The sequence below is a fragment of the Mirounga angustirostris genome, unplaced genomic scaffold (assembly GCF_029215605.1).
Source record: "Mirounga angustirostris isolate CCGP_5_RB_7025 unplaced genomic scaffold, mMirAng1.0.hap1 SCAF_10, whole genome shotgun sequence".
NCBI classification, from domain to species: Eukaryota; Metazoa; Chordata; class Mammalia; order Carnivora; family Phocidae; genus Mirounga; species Mirounga angustirostris.
This window is the reverse complement of record NW_026991718.1, coordinates 135,075,762-135,098,979: the sequence shown is the minus strand read 5'-3', so window position 1 is coordinate 135,098,979 and position 23,218 is coordinate 135,075,762. Positions and strand designations below refer to the sequence as shown.

Sequence of the window (23,218 nt, the reverse complement as noted above, 5' to 3'; positions counted from 1 at the left end):
CTTCTATCCCGTGGTGGAGGGCGAAATTCCTTCAGTTAAGAGAATGCCAGGCAGACACCTTCGGGAAGATGGAGGAATGTGCAGGCTCCTAACCTGCTGCCTTTGGGTGAGGACGGAGTGGAGGGGCCGGTGGGGCGCTGGCTGGCCCCCACCTGTCACTGCTGGGTCAGAGGAGTGTGGCCAAAGCAGGGAAGACAGAGTGGGGGAAGGGTCACCTCCTCCCTCCCCCCCACACCTGGTCCAGGTCCTTCCCAGATTCCGGTAGATGACCAAACTTTCCAGAACAGGAAGAGGGGTGGGTCAGGCTGGTTCATAAAATGCTCGGGTTCACAGGATCCCAAAACAACACCCCCAGTGAGGGACACAGGCTCGCCCCCCCACCGGGACTCTCTCCTGCCGGCCCTGCCCAGGAGGCAGTTCGCACCGTCATACTGCTCAGCTTTGCGGGCAAACTCCCAGGTGACAGACATGGGGGGGTGGGCATGTGTGTGGGTGTGTCCTGGCCAAGGAAGCTCAAGTGTGAGGTCGGGGGCGGCTCTGCAGGGTCTATGCTCGAGCCCACGGGGGCCTCTCTGGGCCCCTCGGTCACGGTCACCCACACCCCCCAGCCAGGTGCCTGCTGGGCGTGAAGTCCTGGGGACAGCCCTGGGCGTAGGCTCCGTAGCATGGCCGGCCACAGGGAGGCGCTCCGGCTGCAGACACGCGCCTGGTTGAGAACAGGTGGTGGCAGCCCAGGAGTCCTCCATTCAAACCCAGGAGGGACTCACCCCGCACCTGCACCAGACAAAGGCCATGGGAGGGGAGGGGGCTCACAGCTCCGCTCCCAACCCAGAGCCGGGAGGGGGCTCCACACCCTCACCAAGGATTCCTAGCAGTGAGCAGGAACGCTGGTTAACCCAACACCAGGATGAATGAGGGGACGCACATGGCCTGGCTAGGGCTGGCCTTCGCCCCCAGCGGGAAAAGGCATTATCTAAGCAAGTGCGTGGCAGAAACACCAGTGCAAGGCGGTCTTTACCTTTACCTTCAGGGGCCTGCTGCCAAACACCGTCCTAGATCCCCTTGTCCCTGCACACTCAGGGGAGGGCGCACAGGCAGGAAAGAGTTCCACAGAACAAGAGCACGTCCCCCTCCTCTCCCCGACCCCAGGCCCCTTCCCAGAAGCACCCTACAACCCTGCTAACACGTCACCCTCAGCAACCCCCCCGGCAGGCTCGCTGCAGACCCACTCAGCCCACGGCCCTGCACCGCCCTGGGCTTGTCACCCAGCAGCTTCTGGGGGGTGCAGGGAAGATGCAAGGCTCTGTCGGACCGGGGCCCCCTCCCCCTTTCCAGTATCCCTGCACCTCACCCACCTTCTCCCCTTCCTCCATGGGGCTCTGCTCACGCTGCTCCTCCCGGCTGGAAGATGCGCCCCACCTCCCCGCACTCTCTGCTTCTCAACTTTGATGGCACCAAAGCCGGAGGCAGGTGGGAGGTTTACAAAGCACAGATGCCTGGGTCCCACCCCCGAGCGTTTAATTGACACTCTCCCCAGGTGATGCTCGTATGCAGCAGGCTCTGAGAACCGGCCTGTTCTCCTTTGCCCTGGGGTCCCACTGAGACATCACGCCCTACCCCCCCCCCCCCCCAGGCCGGGACCCGTGTCTCGTTCTCCGGATGCTCAGCTCCGCTGTGACTTTCTGTTGATCTGTGGGATTATCTACCGTGGTATCAGTCCGTGAGTGCATTTCCAACTCTTGGGGAAGGATGCTGTTTGTTGGACCCACCTGGTTCCCGGTTCATAATCACTCAGCCAGACAGAGTGTGATCTAACGTGGGGGCTGGCAAATGACACGCTGGGGGCCAAAGCCAGACACCGCCTGCTCCGTGTGGCCCGTCAGTCCATCAGACGACATCTTTAACAAAGGTTCAGAGTTGAGGAAAAGCAGAGCCCCCCTTCCATTCTGCAGCCACCCCTTTGTTTTTCTGACAGGAATCAAATCCACACCTCTGTTCCCTCTTCATTCACCAGCGATGATAATTTCTATGATAGATGATAAACAGGCCTTTAATGTTGTTCTCATCTTCCCTTCCCCTTCCCCAAGGTCCAAAGGAAGGTGTGTTGGCAACATATTCAAAATGCAGAGTTCAGAGCTGCTTTGTCCCATCCTGACTAAAACAGTCCGAATTTCCATCAGCAATGACATTCCCCCAAATCTGAGGGTCAGACTTTCAACACCGGAGTGCCACAGCCCTGGGGACCAAGCGCCCCATTCACACGCAAAGTTCCATCACCCAGAGTAAGCACTTCCACGCCTGGTTTCCCAGGAACGCGGCATCATCGAAACCCTTCCCCCTGCGGCTGAAGATGAGAAAGGAGAGCAGAGACCACCGTGGGTTTGAGAGAGGCCAGAGGCAGAGCCTGTTACACATCGGGGTACCCCGGCTTCCCTGGTCCTGAGACCTGGGCCAAACCACACAAACACTGGACACGGAGACAGGAGTTCCACAGGCTCGCACAGCCTCGGGGAACTGACCCCACGAGGCCAGGCCCCCCAGTCGGGAGGCAAGAGCGTGGTTGGGCTGCCGAGAGAGCTCCCGGCCACGGCGAGGTCCGCCGACACCTGAGTCTCCGGAAGGATGAAGCACGGAAGGTGTGCGTCAGGACCCGAGTCTGTGCCTCCTCGTCACCGAGAGCGCAAGACCGGGCAGGGAGCTCCAGAACTTTGTGCATGAACGGCGAGCGGTAACAGCCAGTGTCAGCCACGGGCAGACGCCCCCGTGGTGAGACCTCCAGAGCAGAGTGTGGACGGCGGCTGGGCCCTGGGCTGTGTGACCCCGGAGCGACCCCTCCTGGACCCTCACGTTCCTCATCTGCAGAGTAGGGTCAGCACGGCCGGGGGACTGGGGGCGCAGGGAAGGGGTGAGGTGGGTCAGCGCCCAGAATACCGTCGATGCTTCCCAAGGGGTGACAGGGTACTAGAGGGCCGTGTGAGTCAAAATAACCTGCCCGAATCAGGGGTCATGATGGGAACTCAAAAAAGAGGCCAACGCCACCAGCTCGGGGGACGCAGGACGGAGGGCCAGCCCACCCCTTCGCCCGACAGGTGACTGCTCTCAGCTCTATGCCCCCTGCACAGGTGGCCCAGAACCTCAGGACGGGCCGACGGGGAACGGCCACTGACAAGGCCTCCTTGGGCCCAGCCCCTGCATCTGGACACCAGGCACCCCCGATCGCTGCTCCGCCCTCGACGGGCCTCCGGGCCCCACTTACCCCGCTCCATCATCTCCAGCAGACCCTTCTTGATGAGCTCCTCCCGACCTTGCCTGCCGACCATCTTCTTCTCCAGCACTGCACAACACAAACATGCTGGTGAGTCACGGGCACCACGGGCCTGCCTGCACGCCCCGCTGACCACAGGGGCCCGCGGGGTTGGGGGCCACGGTGGCGGGGGGGGCTTGTCCAGGAATCCCAAGCTTTCCTACCACGGGGTCTGCCGAGCGTTGCAGATGCACGCGGAAGGAAGCCCATTCGGCGGGCTACTTGAGGCAATAATTTCTGTGATTCATCTGAAAAGCGACGCCTTGGATAACCTTATCTTCCCTAAGCTGACTTCCTGTCCATTCCCACCCTTTGCCCAATGCTCCTGAATGTCCCCACCCAGGACTGCATCTTCTTTCCACCCCCAACGCCCTGGGGCACTTCTCTACGGGTCCTGTTCTCTTTAGCTCACTACTTCCTGACAGCTCTTGGGGTCTGTCCACAGAATGGTCCTCTGTGTCACTGCCCCGCCAGAGGTGCCTCCGATAAAAACCCCAGCTTCAAGCTTTCAAAGAAGTCACCGAACAGGGAGGGAGGGACCAGCCTCCCCCACCCCAGACCCCACGGTTCTGGTTCTCCTGAAATCCTCCTCAGAACAGCCTTCCCGCCGGGCAGCTCGCCCCAGACTCCAAGCAGGGGCCTCACTCTGCTGGACAGCCTCTTTTCTTTATCTGTCCAGAAAACGATTTGCCTACAATAGAACTCGGTTTCCAAATACCACCCCATGCAATACCTTGGACCCCATTACAAACACGTAATGGCAATGAAGTTATGTATTTAAAAATATTTACTGAGCACCTACTATGTGCCAAGTGCTGGGTATGCACTGAGGAGTCCCTGGGGAGCAGAACCAATTCAGCCCCTCTCCCTCCAGGGCTCTAGGGGCCTCTGGGGGAAGCAGGCAGTGATAACGGGGCTGTTCTAATGATCAGAACTAATGAAGCGTTTACTGAGCACCTATCTGTGGCAAGCATGGGGGAGAAAGAAAGGTACGGCCTCTGATGATGGGCATCTACAAATGGGCGAGTGGAATGACCTAGAACAGGAGGGGGTCTGGGAAACCGGCTGTGCTGGAATGTCAGGGCTGGCTTCCCCGCAGGTGTTCACACTGAGAGCTGAGCATGAACAGGGAAAACCCAAACACTGGGAAGAAGACATTTTCAGGCAAAGGGAACATAATGTCCTTTCTTAGTCCAATTTCCAGGAGCCGGAAGTATGCAAGAAATGGAGAAATTGAACCCTGACTTGGGGAGGTGTATGTAGAGAGGCCGTCGTCTGGTCTAACAGATGGGGTGAGCAGAACTGGGGTGGAGGTCTGAAGAACCAAGAGACCCCATGGTCTGGCCAGCCTGGGGTGGTGTTCACACACAGGACAGCACCCGCCCTGACTCCTGAGCCTCCCAGTGACCCAGAGAGGCAGCTGCGAGGGTCTGCTGTCCCCATCTCGGGGGACTGCCCCCCCCCGAGCAGGTGCCGGCTCGGGGCCCCCTTCCCAGACCGCAGTGTTGGGGAGTCATCCTCGTCACGCTGCCCATGCTCGCCCTTCCTGAGCCGCTGTTGGCTTCGTTTGTCTCTTTAAATCACGTCTAGATTTACTTCCTCATGCTAACCAACAACGCCTGTGAAATCGGGGATTCGATATACTGAAATAAATAACATCCCACACTTTGGGGGGAAGAATGGTTTAGTATAAATAAATGAAAGGCAGTCCTGTTCCTCAGATTTCCAAATGCCTGATAAAGGGCCCCCAGGTGGGGATCCCGCAGGTATTAACCTGCAGACCTTCAGTGCACCTGCAGGGACCCCCAGCATCCTGATGAACTTACAGGTCACTCCCCTGCAGCACAGTGCTGAGGGGGCCTGGGGTGTGGAGTCCACAGATGCATAGCTCCAGCCTCCAATTCTACGACCCAGAGCACATCAGGGGCTCCCGAGGTTACAGAGGTCACCGTGCCCTGGCCCCGTGCCTTCCCCAACTCAGTGCCTTTGCATTCCCTCTGCTATGATGCTGTTCCCTGCTTTTCTCAAGGGGCCAGTTAGACCTGGGCTCAACAGTGTTCCTCACCTGAAACTTCTCAGATCACCCAGCCCAAAGTGAGACCCAGCTCTGCGCACCTCCTCCCCAGCACCTGCTCAGCTCCTCTGCGGCCCCGCCAGAGCCGTGACGTCTCCCGGGCTTGTGCACACGCTCGCTGGCCTGTCGCCCCCATCCCCACTGGGCGGAACGCTCTAAGCGCGCAGGGCCCGCGTCCCCCATCTACTCTGTGCCTGGCACACAGCAGGTGCTCAGGACTCCTGCAGTGACACTGATCTGCTTTCATTCTCCACACGGAGGACTGGTCAATCAGCTTCTTGGGGGGTTAAGAAATCATTCGTAAAACATGTAACAAGTGTGAGTGGAGGGCCTGCTGCTGTTAGCAGCCCCTTCCCCGCCCCCATCGGCTCTGTCTCTGCAGCCTGCAGGGCTCCGAGGCTGCGCAGGAGACCGGGGCCCCGGGGACCGCTAGGGAGAGCAGCCTGAGACCAGCACTTCCCAGGCTGGTCCCCAAGGCCTAGACTAATTCCACGGCTCCCTCACTAATGGTTTCCAGCCGTAGCTAACAGTATACGGCTCAGCAGTGTGGCCCAGGGGGAGCCGAGATGCGGTCCCCCCTGGGGTTTGCTTCTCGGGGCACCGACCTCCTTCCCCTTCACCAAGGACACCCTGTCACCCGGGAGCCAAACCGGAGCCAGGCTGCCAGGGCTCACCCCCCAGCTCTGCGGCCTCCTGGCTGCTCGAACCTGGACCTGGCTCCCCGCCCCTCCCCGAGCCTGCTGCCCCTCCCCAAGACGGGCGGGGTCCCAGGAAGAGCGCTGGCCCATGGGTTGGCCCTGAGTGTTCACTCGGTCACTACTTGCCATCACGGCCAGCAGTGGTGTTGCCACTGCATCTGTCCTCCGTGGTCCAGGGTCCCGACCACAGTTCCTGGTGTGGATGCGAGAGGGCAGGGGCAACAGTACAGCCCGTCGCAACCCAACTTCCCACAGAGCTGGGACTGGCAGGGTGTAAGGATGCAGCCCAAGGTGAGTGAGGGAAGGAGGCTTCTGGGTCCTTTGGTGGGAGGGCCTGATAACCAGCCTCTGCAGGAAGAGCTCAGGAGCCGGGAGACGGTTGGCTCTGGTTTCCAGTAAGGGGGGAAGCCTCCAGGAATCCAGGCCAAGACGAGGGCTCGGACCCTCCCAGTCACCCAGGGGGCTCCTGGGGAGGGCAGGCCCCGGTGTTGTCAGAGTGTGGTCAGCAAGAACAGCTTGTCCCAAGCCAGCCTCCCCGCCCCGGCCTGCAGGGACTCTGAGACTACATCACCAAGGTCCCGGTGACTTGTGTTCCGTGGGTCTGGGCGGTGAATGGGTTACAGGTGTGCCTGGTGCTGACCTGCCCCGGCCAGGAGGTGACCCGAGAAGGCTGAGCAGCTCCTGCCATCAGGGCCCACAGAGCTCAGCCGGCCCTCCCGTGGGGGCTGGGGAGACAACGTCAGCATGGAGAAGCACGGTGACCGGGGCACCAGCTCCCTCACCCCCATGCTCACCGGACGTCGTCTGCTTCAGTTTTTCGTTTTTCTTCTTCCTCCATTTCCAGGGTTTGAAGATCCTGCCCAGGGTGGCCAGTTTGCTATTCCTCCTCACCGGGGGAGTTCGGATCCCTGAGACCAGATATTCGGAGCGCGCTGGGGGGGCTTGGTCCATCTCATCTGGGAGGGGAACATTGAGGAAGGGCTCACGTGATCACCAATCCTACATGACCCAATGGGCGGTGGAGGGGGTTGCCGAGGTGCCTCCCCTCCCCCAAGGGGCCACCAGTGACTCTCCAAAGCCTGGGGTTCATTCCCATGGGCAAGTGCCCACAGGTGGTATGTACCAGCACCTGAGTTCATGTGCTCGCTTCTACAGAAACCCTCCCCCCCCGGAGCCCTTCTATGGCCTACTGGAAGCCCTCCCCCAACTTCGCATTTGGCCACAGCAATTTGAAGACTTGTCAAATTCCCCTTGAAATCTCTCCCACCCCAGGATCTTTGCCCAAGCTATGCTTGGCTTCTGTGCTGTTCCCCTCGGCTTCTTTGCCCTGGAAACATCAGCCACTCGGCTGAATCTGACTTTCTCTGCAAGTCTCCACCTTCTCCTGTCTCAGACAAGGTTCAGAGCCTTGCCTTCTGCTCCTAAAGCGACCTGTGCGGGTACCAAGGAGCACAATGGTCCCTAGGTGCCTGCCCTCCCGCTCAGCTGTCAGCTCCCTGCCCCGGACCTCAGCACAGGCCTGGCCGTGCTCCTCAATGAAGAGCCATGGAAGGAGTCCATCCATGAATGGTCCAAGGAAAGGAGCTCTCCTTTGGATCCTTCGTTCAGAAAACTAGGCCACTTTTGCACTCTGTGGGACGCACACTCAAGGTGCTGTTTGTCACACACAGGGGACGGGTATCATCGACAGGCCACTGGCTAAGTCGCTGATCATCCCTCCCCTCTGTGACCTGTGTACCGACATGGAAGGAAATAAAGCAGACAGGCAACTTGGCCAAGATCGATTGCTAGGTCAAGAAAATCAGCACGTTGGGGCACCTGGGTGGCTCAGTCGGTTAGGCGACTGCCTTCGGCTCAGGTCATGATCCTGAAGTCCCGGGATCGAGTCCCGCATCGGGCTCCCTGCTCGGCGGGGAGTCTGCTTCTCCCTCTGACCATCTCCCCTCTCATGCTCTCTCTCTCTCTCTCTCATTCTCTCTCTCAAATAAATAAATAAATAAAAATCTTTAAAGAAAATCAGCACGCAAAATCACACAGCATATGCCATCCACGTGCGTAAGGGGGTCGTGTCCCTGCGCATGCTCTTACGTGCAGAGAACACATCTGCGGGGCCCTCAAGCCACGGGGGACACACGCTACTGGGGGGCCTGGGAGAGAGGAAGACATGAGCTTCACCACTGGCCCTTCAGGAGTTTATGATGTGTTCACGTTTGAAGAAAGAAGATTTGTTAGAATGGAAAACAACGCAATGGGCAAGACCGAGAAATCAGAGAGCCACGTGAGAGCGACCATTGCTGCTTCCACGGCTCACTGGGACCCCCGTCTGCTGAGCGAAGCTCAGACCAGAGCTCGGGCCAGTGCCAGGAGGATGGAGGAAAAAGCTTCGGTTGACCCAAGCCCCTCCTGGGACGGGGAAGGGACCTTTCTCCTGGCAATGATGAGGCTCCAAGTGCCCTAAGTTTTAATCTCTCCATATCCCTTGGGCGCACGTTCACAGACCCACCAGTGCTCCCCAGCATGGTTGCTGGTACACGTGCCCAACCCTGGCCAGGGCACCCCATGCACACATGCTGCCCAGCACACACTTAGCTCCACACCCAGTGGGCTAATTCACCTCACTGCTCCCCATAGGCAGGGCGGGGAGCCTGAGTTTATACAGAGCTGAGAGGCCCCAGAGGGACCCGAAGATGCCGGCAGAGCAGGGCTGGAGTGAGGGGATCTCAGGAGGGTTTTCAGCAGAAGGAGGCCGCCAGAGGGGCCAGGCCCTGCGATGGGCTGTTTGCGGTCAGATCTAGCTCAGTGCCCCACGTGATGGGCGCCCCAGGGACGTGCAGCCCCGGCGAGGAGCAGCCAGGCGGTCCTCAGGGTCTGACACCTGTCAGTAGCCCAGGGCTCATGGCAGGCCACCAGCCCCTCTGAGCCTCGGTTTCCACATCTGTAAAATAAAGATAATGGTCATCCCTGATGCCTAGTGTTGAAAGAAAGATCCAGGGTGACCACAGGGTGGCCACGGAGACTGGACTCTTGGGTAAACACATTTAATACTAGTTCATTGAGAGCATGTTACAATCCGTGTAAAATAGTATTATCTACGTTTTAAGGTGCTATAGACACTCTGATTAACGTACCATGCTAGCATGGTGTCTCCTGGTAGAAATTTTCAGGGTGACTTATACAAGGAACACAAGAATTACAATGGAGGGAAAGTCAGTCCCTGCTTGTACGGGTCAGATACTATCTTACTTCACCCTCACAGTACATTTCTGAGACGCAGACTTATATCCATTTCCTAGGCGAGCACACTGAGGCTCAGAGCCATAAGCCATCTTGTTGACTCACAGAGCGAGGAAATGCTGGAGGTCGGGCATGACCTTGAGCAGCCTGACTCCAGAGACCCCCCCCTTGTATCATCTGGGGTGACTGTAAATTTGTGTCCAGGGCAGGACACAGATGTGTGAGACGCCAACAAAAGGCACAAACCAGGACCACCCCAGCCAGCCCGGGTGTGTGGCCACTCTCTAGCTGTTACTGTTAACTGCAGAGCGGAGACCGTTGTCTGCAGTGGTCAACAGAGCAGCCCCGTGTGGAAGAGCAAGCCTAGGGGTGTCTTGTTTGAGAAAGCAGCTTAGTTGAGCTTGTTTTCGTCTGCGTCCCCAGCACCCGGCCCCCAGCGGGGGCCCAGAAAGCAAGGGCTAGGGAGTGATGTGCGAGTCACGGACCCCTCCCGCCGCCATCTATCTCCCCAGCTCCATGCTCCAGGTGCAGGATGCGGATGGGTCCTTCTCTTTCCAGATGCAGTTTATTCCGTGTTATTATCCTCTCCTTTCCTTCCCACCCACAGACGCCAGATGGGGGCGGAACTGCCAGAGCCACATGGCCCCGGAAGGCTGCTGTCCTGGAGGCATTTTGGCACAAGGGGGAGAGAACTGGCCAGGTCCCCCCAAGCCTCTAGGCTGGTTTGAAGATGAAGGTGAAGATCCCCAGAGATGTGCATGGGGATAATGGACCATTGTCATCACTTGGTTTATAACCCACAAAAGATGGGTGGCAACTACCAGAAACACAGGGCCCACAAGATGAGCGTCTGCAGAAATCGGAGGAAGGGGAGTCTGGACAGGACCACAGTGTCAAGGGCTTAGAGACACCACCTGGGCACCAGAGGAGGGCACACACATGGTTCTGAGCTTCCCAGCAGCCAAAGCAAAAAGGGGCAGCACACAGAATAAACCACAAATCAGACCCCAAATCCCACCCCATTGGCCACCCACATCACAGTGACCCTGGTCCAGGCCACCAGTGGCTCCCCCTAGATGCCCCACAGGTGTTCTAACCGGCCTCCCCATGGTCCCACCCACCCCCCCTTACAAACACAACTCTGGTCACATCAGTTTTCTGCACATTCCCTGCCCTTTCCCTTCTCCCGTAGCACAAAGTGCTGGTTGATGGCCAAGCCCGGATGCTCCCCGATCTGCATCCCGTGCCCACCCACTCATCTCTGCCACCCCCCACCCCCACAATTTTATTGTCCTCATCACTGCAGTAACATTTCTGGCACACCATGGAAACCAGTATGGTATAGTTGTGCAGAACGCAGGTGCTACAACCAGCATCTGGGCTCACATCCTGGCTCTGTCACTCACAGATCAGGGCAGACGTGCTGACCCCATCTCCTCCCTGCACCCTTGCACCTGCCGTGTCCTTGCTGGGGAAGCGAGGGCACGGGACTTCCCACATCCTTGCCTGGGGCTCGGCCATGTGGCTCGCTTGAAGCGGAGGAAGGCGGGCAGAGGGGACAACTGTCCCCCCTCCTCCCCGGCCCCTTCCTCCTCCCCACCAACACCACCATCTTTATTTGAATGCCTTGACTCCCTGCTCCCCCCACCCCACCTCTGCCCCTGGTGGCTGGAGCAGGTACAGGGTCCTCACACACAGCCTGGAGCACAGAAGGGGCTGTACCCAGAGGCTTGAACTTGACCCAAAATTCAGCAGGAGCCACTGAGGGATCTTCACCTCCATTTACCAAATATCCAACACCCTGGCCCAGGACAGACACCTTCACCTGAGCAACTCCTTGGGGCGCCTGCTGTCTCCAGGGGAGCAAAGCCCAGGTGGCAACAGGTTCCAGCACCCCCCGCCCCCTGGGAGGAGGTGCCCTCTCCCCCCACACCTCCCCCAGCGGGGCTCAGGCCCAGGGCCTGGCCCAAGGACAGAAATTTCAGAAGAGACGCTGTAGCATCCAGTGAAGGATTCTTTACCGGAACCTCCAGGGCAGAGAGGACGTGAATGTGTTGCTGACCGTGTGCGTGGGGGTCCGTGTGAGCAAGAGGTGGGTGTGCGTCCTCCCGGACACGGTGTGGCCCCACTCACTCAAGAGTACGCAGGAGTGGCTGGGGCCCAGCGTGCCGGGCGGGCACGTTCCCATACATGTGTGTCCGCAGAGGGACGGTGGGGCTTGGCACACGGGCCCGCGGCCCTCTGTCTCCAGCCCGTGAAGTCAGCCAGTGTCTCTGGAGCTTGGGAGGAGCAAACTCCCCGCGCTGGGAGGCTCTGGGAGGTGCAAACACATCAGCGGATCCCTCTAGCCTTGGAACAACACAGTGGTGCTAGGCCAGAGCCACCTCTTACACCTGCGAAGCATTAGCAGCTAATTAACCAAAAATGTTTCCCCACATCTGCGTGAGGAAGTAAAACATGCCACCACAGGGTGGGCCGGGGCCTCCCAGGGTTCCCGAAGAACAGATGGGGCAGGTGGCCGGCCCGGCTGACACCACACAGCTGGAGCTGAAGGGGCAGGCCCCAGCCTGCACCCCCGACAACCCCAGCCCTCTCCTGGTCCCCTCAGGGCCACACTGTCCCCTGGTGCCCGACCCTGCCCACCTCCCCCCACCAGTGGATCCCACAGACCTGCGGCCAGGCCCTGTTCTAGAACAAGGCAGGGAAGGACACCAACGCCCCCATGACTGAGCTCACTAGGCTACCGGGCTAATTTTCACGCCTGACCCAGGGCCAGCTCCTCTCTTCATGATAGTCCGTCCATCCTCGCTCTGACAGCTCTTGGATGTCATCCTGGGGCCTTCTGTTGATGGTGGTCATCTGTCTTTCCCACCGGAACCCACGAAGCCCCATGAGAACAGAATCTGTGGCTGTCTTGTTCACCGCAAGCTCCTGCCGTCTCGACTGGTGCCTGGGCCCCAGCTGGTTTTCAAATAAACCTGTTTGGCCTGTGTATCTGGGGTGTGGGGCCCCCGCGGCCGGAGCCTGGACCTGGCCCCCATCCGTCTGACTCCAAAGTCCACTCCTTAGTGAGCTGGGGCATTCCTGCTTCCTCATCTTCTATCCATGAACCTCCTGTCTCTCTCTTCCTGCCCTTCGCCTTTCCCCAAAACACAGCGGGGTGCAAGCCCCACCCACCGACTCCTGGGTGCCGCCCGCTGCGTGGCTGGCCTCGTGGGGAAGGCAGGCGCCCTCCGCATCAGACGCCCTCACTCCTTCGCAGGCTCGTTCGTCAGGTATGGGCTGCGGCCTGCCGGGGGCCAGAGCAGCTGGGCGGGAAGCCGACCTGCTCACGGAGCAGGAAGAAGACACAAAGATGGAACCAAGGAGGGAACTTCAGAATATGGGACGACTTATGTCAGAGGTAAACCAGAACGGACCAACACAGCAGGGCCTGTTTCCTTAGTGAGCCTTCCTTGCCCAAAAGAATCCATCTCTCGATACTCAGTGACCACCTTCTGAGAAAAGCACCTGCTGGGTGTGAGGCAGAACAAAGAGGTGCTGGACCCCCCTGCCCTGGCAGGTCTGCTGACCACAGAGAAAACCAAGATGCCTGGAATCACCAGGAAGAGCCAAGTCAGGAGATGATACCTGCAGAGGACGCAATTCTTCCTGCCTGGGGGGCGGCATTTGGGGGCAGTGAGAACTCAGAGGGCCGCTGGGGGGGGCAGGTAATACTTGATTTGGGCCTTAGAGTTGAATAAAGGGTGCAAATCCATCACTGCATGACAGTACATGGTGTCTGGGCAGTGGGAATTAAGGCAGGGAAACATGATCTGATGTCCCCAGTCTCTGAGGTTCAGAAGAAGCCCAGTAAAATCCCCACATAGGAAATAGAGATGCCAACTTTCTATGGTGCCAGGTAATGACCAATACACACAAACACACACACACACAAGCACACACACGCATGCAAATATACCTACCCAAGACTGCTTTCTGTCATCACCACCACTGACTACACATAATAGGAAGAATATAATCTCAAAGTAAGAAAGGCATCTTCTAGTTAGAAGTATATTGATAAGAGAAAAAGTAACAATGCTGTGTCATCCTTGGTGTTCCTCACTGACCAGCGTGGGTCTGTCCACTTGAATCTGGGAGCCCTCAGCTGGAGCTCGGGGTTTCTGGAATGGGAGTGAGAGGGGAGGCTGGGGCCTGGCCAAGAAGAGCCGCGTGGGGCAGAGATGGAAGCCCTGAGGGCGGGCAGGCACTGAGGACCAGAGCTGTGGAAAGGCCTCAAGAGTGTGGTGTGGATGGCTGGAGGCAAGGACCTGGGCTGCAGGCAGGGGGGCCCTCAGAGAAGGGACAGGCAGGGGGAGGGCAGCGAGCGCCGGCACAGAAAGGAGGGAAGGACCCAGAGATATTGCTGAGACAGAGTCCTCATCTGAGCCGGAAGACCCATCAACATGGGACATGAAGACACAGGGAAGAATCGGGAAAACCAAGATCGGCCACAGCAGCATCTCTGGGGTACTTGCATGTTGTGTGACAAGCCCCATCCTGAGCCCCTACCATGAACGAGCTCATTCCATTCCTATCAAGCCCCTAGAAGGCAGGTTACTATTTTCATAGCCCCCATCACAAGGACGCAAACGGAGGCAGAGAGATGGGAAATAATTTTCCAAGGTTAAGCAGCGAAGGTGAGCGTATGCCTGGAAGTCAGGACATCCACTGCAAAGGCCCTCATCCTAAGCCCTGCGTCAGACCACGCGGAGCGGAGGATGACGTCACCGTTATTGGGGATATGGGCTTCGGGATGAAAGCCGCCTGGAACAGAGAGCATCGTCAGGGCAACGCAGAGCCAAGTCATGGCGTTCAGCATCAAAAGACCCCTGGCTTGTGTCCAGCCTGCAAAAGGTGTGGCTTGACATCTGTCTACAAAGAGGTGCTGAGTGTTTTAAGTGACCCATCACCGAAATGGGTCTGAACCTCCAAAACCAAATTTTCAAAATGGACTTCAAGTCTCCTGGATGTGAAAGTACTTTTGGTTTGACTGTCTCCACTCCTCCTGGAAAATTCTCAAGTGACAACTGAAGAGCAGGACACGTGGGGCGTACTGATCAGTACAGGCAGAACCAGGACCACACCCGAACACCGTCCCGGAAGGAGGGAGGCACTCCACGTCATCACGGCTGGGGATGATGGCGGGGACTGGCCACTGGGGTGGGCAGGAGGCCAGTAGGGAGGCAGGAAGAAGGGTGAGTTTATTCAAAAGGGGAGAAGAACTTCCAAGGGCTGATGGCTCTCTTCCCAGAACCTCTGCAGGCTTTTCCCACTGCTCTGCCAGCCTGCCCATGAGAAGCAGTGACCGATCACAGCCCCTGGGTGGAACACTGCAGCCTCCCCAGTACAGAGGCCATGGGCCCCCACAGCAGGCTCCCCCTCCTCCCTGGGCGCCCAGCACGACACCTGCCATGTGGAGTAAATGAACGAAGGAGAGAGTGAATTAATGCATGAATGAGAGAGCTGGCTCCTCTGCTGTAGGAAAACAGAAGTGGGATCAGAGTGCAGGTCACTGGTTATTAACAGCGACCTGAGTGACCTCCGCGCCCCTGGACAGTGGGGGATAATTACAATTCTGAAGCAGCGTCCAGGCTTCACGCTGCCTCACCCCTTCTCCCGGCTGCCACCACAAGCAGCCCTTGACAGAGATGGCATCTCCTTGTGGGCCCTGCTCGTCAGTCGAGGGGCTAAGAAATCCAAGAGCCTGGCTGGCCAAGCTTCAGAGTGAACAACGGGCCCCAGAATATCATGAATTGAATGGATGCTTAACTGTAGGAGAACGCAGTTTTGAATGCCCAAGGGGAGCTGCCAGATTCTTTAGCATGTCTGTTCCAAGCAAACAACCCCAGGGGGACAGGGACTACCTTTCCAGCTCCATTTCACATTTAGGAAGAGGAGGCTGAGGGCAGGACCCGTGCAGGAAGTCACACAGCTGGTAAGTGGCAGGACTGACAAGGGAGCCCAGTGGGGCATGTCACCAGTGTTCCCCAACGCATGTTCCACAGGACCCTAGCATGGGAGATGCTCCGTGGATGAAGGCAAATGGGAAAACAATGTGCACACTGAAAGTCTGCCACATACTATCACAGCAAACAAAGGCTCTGAGAAGTCCTGCAGTCAGCAACACTCTATTCAGCTGTTTAGCCAACCTTTCCTACGCAGATGGATCAGGCCTGTTTACGCCTTGCTGCCCAGACGGCCATAACCCCACGCAGGCTGGGGCAACAATGGATTTGGAGCAGGAGACATGAGATTAAGCAGTCTAAACGTACTCCTGCTAAGCAGTGTTCATGACAGTTTATTTTTGGAATATAAAATCTTGTTCCCAATACCTGTATTCCAAAGATAATGGGGATTCTCTAAGACCTTCGCAGAAGTTGGGCTTCGAAGCTTCCCACGTCCCTGAGCATCCTCCAGCTGCCCCAGGTCCCCCACAGGAACAAAGCAAACACAAAGACCAGACAATGAGCACCATCTATACCCCGACACCAGTGGAGGGAAATCACGGCATCACTCAAGTGGCTTCTTTCTTCCTCGCGTATATTGTGGAAAAACCAGCACATCTGATGAGAAAGCCCACTGTTTAGCATCAACCCCATAATTCTGCCAGGGGTCGCTGGCGTCTGCCAGGCATATGGCCAGTTCTCCAAGTGAAAATCAGCTCAAATCTGTAAAAATCAAGTGGGTCTGAAACGGCTGTGTGGAGTTTGGAACTAGCAATTAAAGCACAAGGAGGATGGGATCAGGGAGGGAGAAAGGGCGGATCGGGAAAAGCACCTCTGCCGTCACCAACTCTGACAGTTGCTGGTATTGGGCTTAGCAGGAGGGTCTGTACTTGCAGGTCAGCAAACGCTTACAGAAACTGTTGAGCAAGAAGCCCACAGACTTTGCAAAGATCCTCTTCAACAGAGGAGAGAACAACGAGCATTTCAGAGGGAGGATAAACTGTCAAACAACGCTCCGGGAGACACCAGCATCGCACTGTGAATCCAGGCAAATAATATCATCCACATCGTCAAAGCCCAAGTTCCAGCCCAGACTTTCCAAACCGAAGTGTAAGATGAGGTTCTTACATGCCAGTCAAAGCTTAAAGACAAATGTTAATTTTTTAAAATATGCATGCGTTAGCATTTTTCCGAGGAATTAAACACGTTTAAATGCTGGGAAGATTCTGAGCCAATAGATGTATATTTTGAAAACGTGTCCCACATTCATCTTGCTGAGGTCAGGGTGGGCAAATGTTCCCTGTAAAGGGCCCGAGAGAGCATACACATCTCTGGTGTCGTGGGCCATCCTGTCTCTGTTGTGACTGCCCAGCCACTGCATGAAAGCATGTGCAGGTGACACCTAAGTTAATAGGCCCAGATATATTTTAATGAAACTTTATTTGTAAAAACCAGTGGAAGGTGGATTTGCTCTGTGGGCCACAGTTTGCCAACTCCTACCTTAGGCGGTCCCTTTGGAAATGTCTTCAGGGAGAAGGTACCACTGGATGCTCGAAGAAAGAGGGTGAGAAGGAATGGTTTTGGCTCAGGATCCCTAACCTTCGCTCTCACTCCTGACTTCCGGGGTCCAGGCCAGCGTCACTCTCCACCTCCAACTCTGCAGCCTCCGCTAAGCCTGCCCCCCCAAGCAGACAGGCTCTGTGTCACTTCCCGGCTTAAGGTCACAGTGGCCTTTAGGATGACACACAAGGCCCCAACAGTGACCCCAGATTCTGGTGTCTGCTTTCTTAAGCTGGCCTCGCACCATGCCCCCTGCCTCGCCCCACTGATTGCTGGCCTCCTCGGCTTCGCCCTGCTCAAGCTCTCCCAACATGAGGCTGCCCCCCTGCCAATCCCTCTGGAGGCAACACTTCCCTGATGAACTCCTACTCACTCCTCACGGTCCCATCCTCCATATCCCCGTTAGGCTTCCTGTTACGTTTTTCACCATAGACTTCAGTACAATTTAGAATCAGCTATTGATTTACCTGTTCATTAGTGGAATGTCCATCTCGGCCATTTGACCAGAAGAGCAGGGACCACGTGTGCCCCATGTAACTGCCTCCCCAGGCCCTAAAAGAGAGCGCAGGAGGGCCCAGCAAGGGCTCCGCAAGTGTTTGGGGAGCAGAAGGGAAGGAGAAGCGGACTCCTCTGTGCTCGAGTCCACGGTCCCTCCCCGTGGGGAACGCGTGCAGGCGCACCTGAAGTTTATAATCCGACGGAACAAGACGTGTTTCTCAGGCTTTGCCAAGCTGCGCTCCTTCCTGAATTTGCTCACTTTTTAGCCACACTACGTTTTTGCCTGGCGCTGCCTCCTTCTGGCGCCTCCGTGGTTGACTTGTGGCTGCCCCTGAGAGCAGAGGCCACTATGCCGAGAACCTGCAGTGTCCCTGCTTTTGTTGTCACCGTGGCTCCTAGCGTCGCCACAGGCCCCGTCCTGGCCCGGCTCCCCCAGCAGTGGCTGTGACAGAAGCCACCTCAAGGTGGACACAGCCGGGCCCGCCCACAGCCGGCCCCGCCCCACAGCCGGCCCCGCCCACAGCCGGCCCCTCCCCACAGCCGGGCCCGCCCACAGCCGGCCCCTCCCCACAGCCGGGCCCGCCCACAGCCGGCCCCGCCCCACAGCCGGGCCCGCCCACAGCCGGCCCCGCCCCACAGCCGGGCCCGCCCACAGCCGGCCCCTCCCCACAGCCGGCCCCGCCCACAGCCGGGCCCGCCCCACAGCCGGGCCCGCCCACAGCCGGCCCCGCCCACAGCCGGCCCCGCCCACAGCCGGCCCCTCCCCACAGCCGGGCCCGCCCACAGCCGGCCCCGCCCACAGCCGGCCCTTCCCCACAGCCGGCCCCGCCCACAGCCGGCCCCGCCCACAGCCGGCCCCGCCCCACAGCCGGCCCCGCCCACAGCCGGCCCCGCCCAAGCCGGCCCCGCCCACAGCCGGCCCCGCCCACAGCCGGCCCCGCCCCACAGCCGGCCCCGCCCCACAGCCGGCCCCGCCCCACAGCCGGCCCCGCCCCACAGCCGGCCCCGCCCCACAGCCGGCCCCGCCCACAGCCGGCCCCGCCCCACAGCCGGCCCCGCCCCACAGCCGGCCCCGCCCACAGCCGGCCCCTCCCCACAGCCGGGCCCGCCCACAGCCGGCCCCTCCCCACAGCCGGGCCCGCCCACAGCCGGCCCCGCCCACAGCCGGCCCCGCCCACAGCCGGCCCCTCCCCACAGCCGGGCCCGCCCACAGCCGGCCCCTCCCCACAGCCGGGCCCGCCCACAGCCGGCCCCGCCCACAGCCGGCCCTTCCCCACAGCCGGGCCCGGCCACAGCCGGCCCCGCCCAAGCCGGCCCCGCCCCACAGCCGGCCCCGCCCCACAGCCGGCCCCGCCCACAGCCGGCCCCTCCCCACAGCCGGGCCCGCCCACAGCCGGCCCCTCCCCACAGCCGGGCCCGCCCACAGCCGGCCCCGCCCACAGCCGGCCCCGCCCCACAGCCGGCCCCGCCCACAGCCGGCCCCGCCCACAGCCGGCCCCGCCCAAGCCGGCCCCGCCCCACAGCCGGCTCCAGAGAGGTCTGGAAGGGAGCAGGGAAGGAACGTATGCATGGATGGGGCACCAGAACAGAGACACTCTGTGGGCGAGGCGAGGGTTGGTCTCCGACTCAGGTGAACCTTCCTGCCAACGTGAGGACACCTGACGCGACTCACCGACCCAGCGGGAGGTGAACGAGCTATCGTCAATATGAAAGAAAAGCCCTCCTCCACTGTATGGACGCACCACACTTTGTGTCTCCCTCATCAGCACTGCTACGAATATTCGCGGACACGTTTTCGCTGGAAGACCTATTTCCAGTTCTTCTGGGTGTACACCTGGGAGGGCGATTGCTGGGTCTTAGTTCTATGTTTAATCATATTTGAGCAAAGCTAGCCTGTCTCCCACGTGGCTGCACCATGTTACACGCCCAGCAGGAACAACGCACTGACATGAGCCACGACGCAGACAAACACCCAGAACCGGATGCCGACACAGAAGACAGGCCCACGGGTATGAAATGGCCAGAATAGGTAAACACCGGTCAGTGGTCACCAGGGCTGGGGGGACGGAGACTGGGGGTGATTGCTGATGGGCAGGGTTCCTGTTTAGGAGATGAGAAAGTTCTGGAACTAGAGGTTGCACAACCAGGTCAATGTACTGCATGCCACAGAAATGTACCCTTTAAAATAGTTAAAATGTTAAATTTAGGGGCACCTGGGTGGCACAGTCGGTTAAGCATCTGACTCTTGGTTTCAGCTCAGGCCATGATCTCAGGGTCCTGGGATCAGGCTCTATGCTCAGCACAGAGTCTGCTTGAGATTCTCTCTGCCTCTCCCCTGCCCGTTTGTTCTCTCTTTCTTTCTAAAATAAATAAATCTTCTTAAAAAAATTATAAAATACTCAGTTTAGGTATTTTAAATGTTAAATTAAGGTCATTTTTACCTCTATTAAAACAAAAAGCATGTCCTGACCCAGTGGAGCTCTCTGTCATGTCATAAAGCCAGGGTCAGACTAATAAAACTGACCAAAAAGAACACTGGTTTCTAGGTAGGAAACCTAGAGCAAACAGCCTGCATTTTTCCATTCACCTGCATCTTGAGCGTGGCGTGACCTGGTGCTGAGGAAAGCTGGGTCCCAGAGAATAAATCACGCAATTATTCTAGCCCCAGCAGGTCTGCACCAAGGCGAGCAGCCTCCCTATGTACTTAACACCAGCTTGCTTCCCTGCCCGGCCTCCGCCTTCAGGCACATCAACCCAGCCCTTCGCTGAATCAGGACTCTGGGGTCCAGAAGAAAGCCAGTTGGGATGCCGAAGGATAACCCACACATACATCAGGACTGTGATTCATGCAGATCTGAAAGAGCCATATAAGCATAAAGTCTCATGCAAACTTTGCAATTACCCTAAATTAAAAATGTGTTAAGGATCACAAATTTCAAAGCACTCTGGCTGGGCTCACACGATTGCCACGTGGAGGCTCCACTCCAGCTGACAATCAGAAACATACTCCTGTGTCAGAGCCCACCAGAAATTGTGCGGCACCCTGTTCTTCAGGGCCTGAGCAGGAAGATGTGGGCAGGACACTGGACGTGAATTGACTCTGGGGCAAACTCCCCCTGGGTCCCCGTGGTCCTGACACCAAAACTGCAGGTCCTCCTGGCTTCCCTGTGAAAGAGGAGGCAGTGCTGGGGGCAGACACAGCCTGGCTGGCCTGAGCCGGTGACTTTACACAAGTAAAGCCCAGCCCCCTTGCCTCCATTAGAGATAAACTCTGGGGAGCTGCTCACACCCCAAGTCCCCTGTGGGATGAGGTGCAGCTGCCTGAGCTCTGCCCGAGACCATGCCCGCTCGGCCCCTTCCCCTTCCCTATTTCTGTTTCTCCTGGGACCACTTTCTTATGAGTTACTTGCTTTCAGACCCACATCCTAGAGTCTCCTTGCAATAAACCCAAACTAAGACTACCATCTACTCTGTGCCAGGTGGTAGGGTGACATTGATAAGCAAAACTAGACATGGTACCTGCCCTCACTGGACTCACAGTCTACCTGGGGTCACAGCCTACCTGGACTCACAGTCTACCTGGGGTCACAGGATATCTAGGCTCATAGACACACATGCATCAATCAAAGAATTGAATTTATAACTGCACTGTGACAGCCTAGGTAAGTGTTTTGAGGGAGAGAAGTATCTGAGGGCAGACAATGGGGGATGGGACAAATGTCCTAGAAGGAAGCTGACTGAAGCTCAGATGAGAATAGTTGGGGTGAGCCCTTTCCGTTCAGAAAAACAAAGTGTGTGGGGCGCCTGGGTGGCTTAGTTGGTTGAGCATCTGCCTTCGGCTCAGGTCATGATCCCAGGGTCCCGGGATGGAGTCACACATCGGGCTCCCTGCTCCGCGGGGAGTCTGCTTCTCCCTCTTCCTCTGCCCTCCCCCCGCTCGTGCTCTGTCTCTCTGTCTCACACATGTGCTCTCTCTCTCAAATAAAGAAATAAAATCTTAAAAAATAGAAAAGAAAAATGCAGTGTGTGAAGCCACCTGGAAAGAGGCAGCTTAGAATATTCAGTCACACCTTTCTCCAAAACATCTTCACTGCCCATTGATCTTGCATGTCCATCAGGAGCCATGTGCCAAAGAGACAAGTAGAGCCTAGAAGGGCTAAGTGACTGGCCCAGGATCACATAACACCGGGTGACGGCCCTGGACCTGAACATCGGGCTTCACATCTTACCAGGTGAAGATTTCTACACATCTCTGCTGCTCACCACCCCCGAGACCAGACCAGAGTGTGACAAAGTACACGCCTTGTCTAGCTGCTTTTGCAAACTCCACATATATTGTGGACCCCAAAATGATCCCAGTCCTCCCCACTCAAATGCCTTTTAAAAAGTCATTACTCTCAAACTCCCTTTAGAAACATCAAATGTTGAAAGGTCTTCAGTCACAGTTCCCAGCCTGACGAGTGAATCACCACATGGAAGTTTAAGTGCACTGTCGAAACTGAGTCCATGGGGACTGCTCGGGTCTTGGCCTCAGAAATCATTTCCTTCCTCATCCATTAAGTAAATGAAGTGAAGCTTGAGATGCTCAGTCCTCCCAGTGGGTTGAAATGAACATGGGGAGGGAGAGAATGCAAGGACCCTGCTCCGGAAGGCATCCTCACCCCCAGGAGCAGAGAACATTGGAAGCACTGTTTCGCATGCAGCTGGGAGCTGGGGGGCACTGTTCCCAGGTGCCTGGTTTGTAAATCGCCAGGGAACTTCTCCGGGCAAGTGTGAGAGAGTGTGTCAGAGGTGTTCAGGGACAATCACAAGCATGGGTGAGGATGTGAGAAATGGCAACCCTCAACACACAGCAGTTGGAATGGAAGGTGGGGCAGCTGCTGTGGGAAACAGTCTGGCAATTTCTTGACCAGTTACCCAGAGTCACCCTCTGACAATTCCGCTCCCAGGTATTTATCCCAAAGAACTGAAAATATATGTCCACACAAAGACCTGTCCATGAATATTTGTAGGAGCATTACTCACCATTGCCAGAAAGTGGGAAAAAACAATCCAAACGTGCACCAACTGATGAACAGATAAATAAAATATGATCTGTCCATAGAGTGGTCAGTCATATAAAGGAATGAGGGATGGGCACCTGCTCCACATGAATGGACTTCGGAATCATACTAAGTCACAGAAGACCACATGTGGTGTGATTCCGTTTACACAAATCACGACGACAGTGTCACGTGCCTGGGAACGTCAAACCACTAAATCGTATACTCTACGTGGGTCACTTGTATGGCATGTGGATTATAGCTCAATAATTTTGTAACAGGTTACAAAAAATAAAAAAAACACACAAGATAGTCGGGGCTGGCCCGCATCCTCTCTCACCTCCATCTCTGAGCTGGTTGAGAGCCGTGGGGGTCTTTCCCGACCTCCCTGGATGGTAGTGTCTCTCGTGACAAGTGGACCCCCGGACCCGGGACTGCTGCCCACAGCTGTGGGCCTTGCCGCCCCCTGGTCAGGAGCTCCACATCAGAGCAAGTGTCAGCATGTGCCAACATTGTCCAAACCCGCCTGAGTTCCTCGTCCCACCACAGACTCTCTCAGGTCGCCTCACCAGCTTCTGTAGCAAGAGCTCACTCCCTCCACGCATCCCAATTTCCATGCTTGCTGTTCCATAATCCATTGGCTGCACAAAAGCAGAGTGATGGTCAAAACCACAAATTAGGCCCTGCCATACCCTGCTTAAACTCTCTCGTGGCTTCTCCCCCACTTGGGATCAAACCCAAACTCCTCGAAGACTCTCTGGCTTCCCTTGGAACCTTTTCCACCCTCTTCCCTCCATTCTGGCCACAGTGACCATACT

General features: G+C 57.4%; 1 protein-coding gene across 1 annotated transcript in view; it reads right to left on the bottom strand.

The window, feature by feature from the left end:
* Positions 1–23,218, bottom strand: part of PHACTR3 (phosphatase and actin regulator 3) — a 205,989-nt gene that overhangs the window by 87,983 nt on the left and 94,788 nt on the right. The window contains exons 2-3 of the mRNA XM_045883903.3: positions 6,871–7,032; positions 3,257–3,334 (exon numbers count right to left, since the gene is read on the bottom strand). Coding sequence (XP_045739859.1) covers positions 3,257–3,334; positions 6,871–7,032 — 240 coding nt within the window. The remainder of the gene's footprint in view (positions 1–3,256; positions 3,335–6,870; positions 7,033–23,218) is intronic.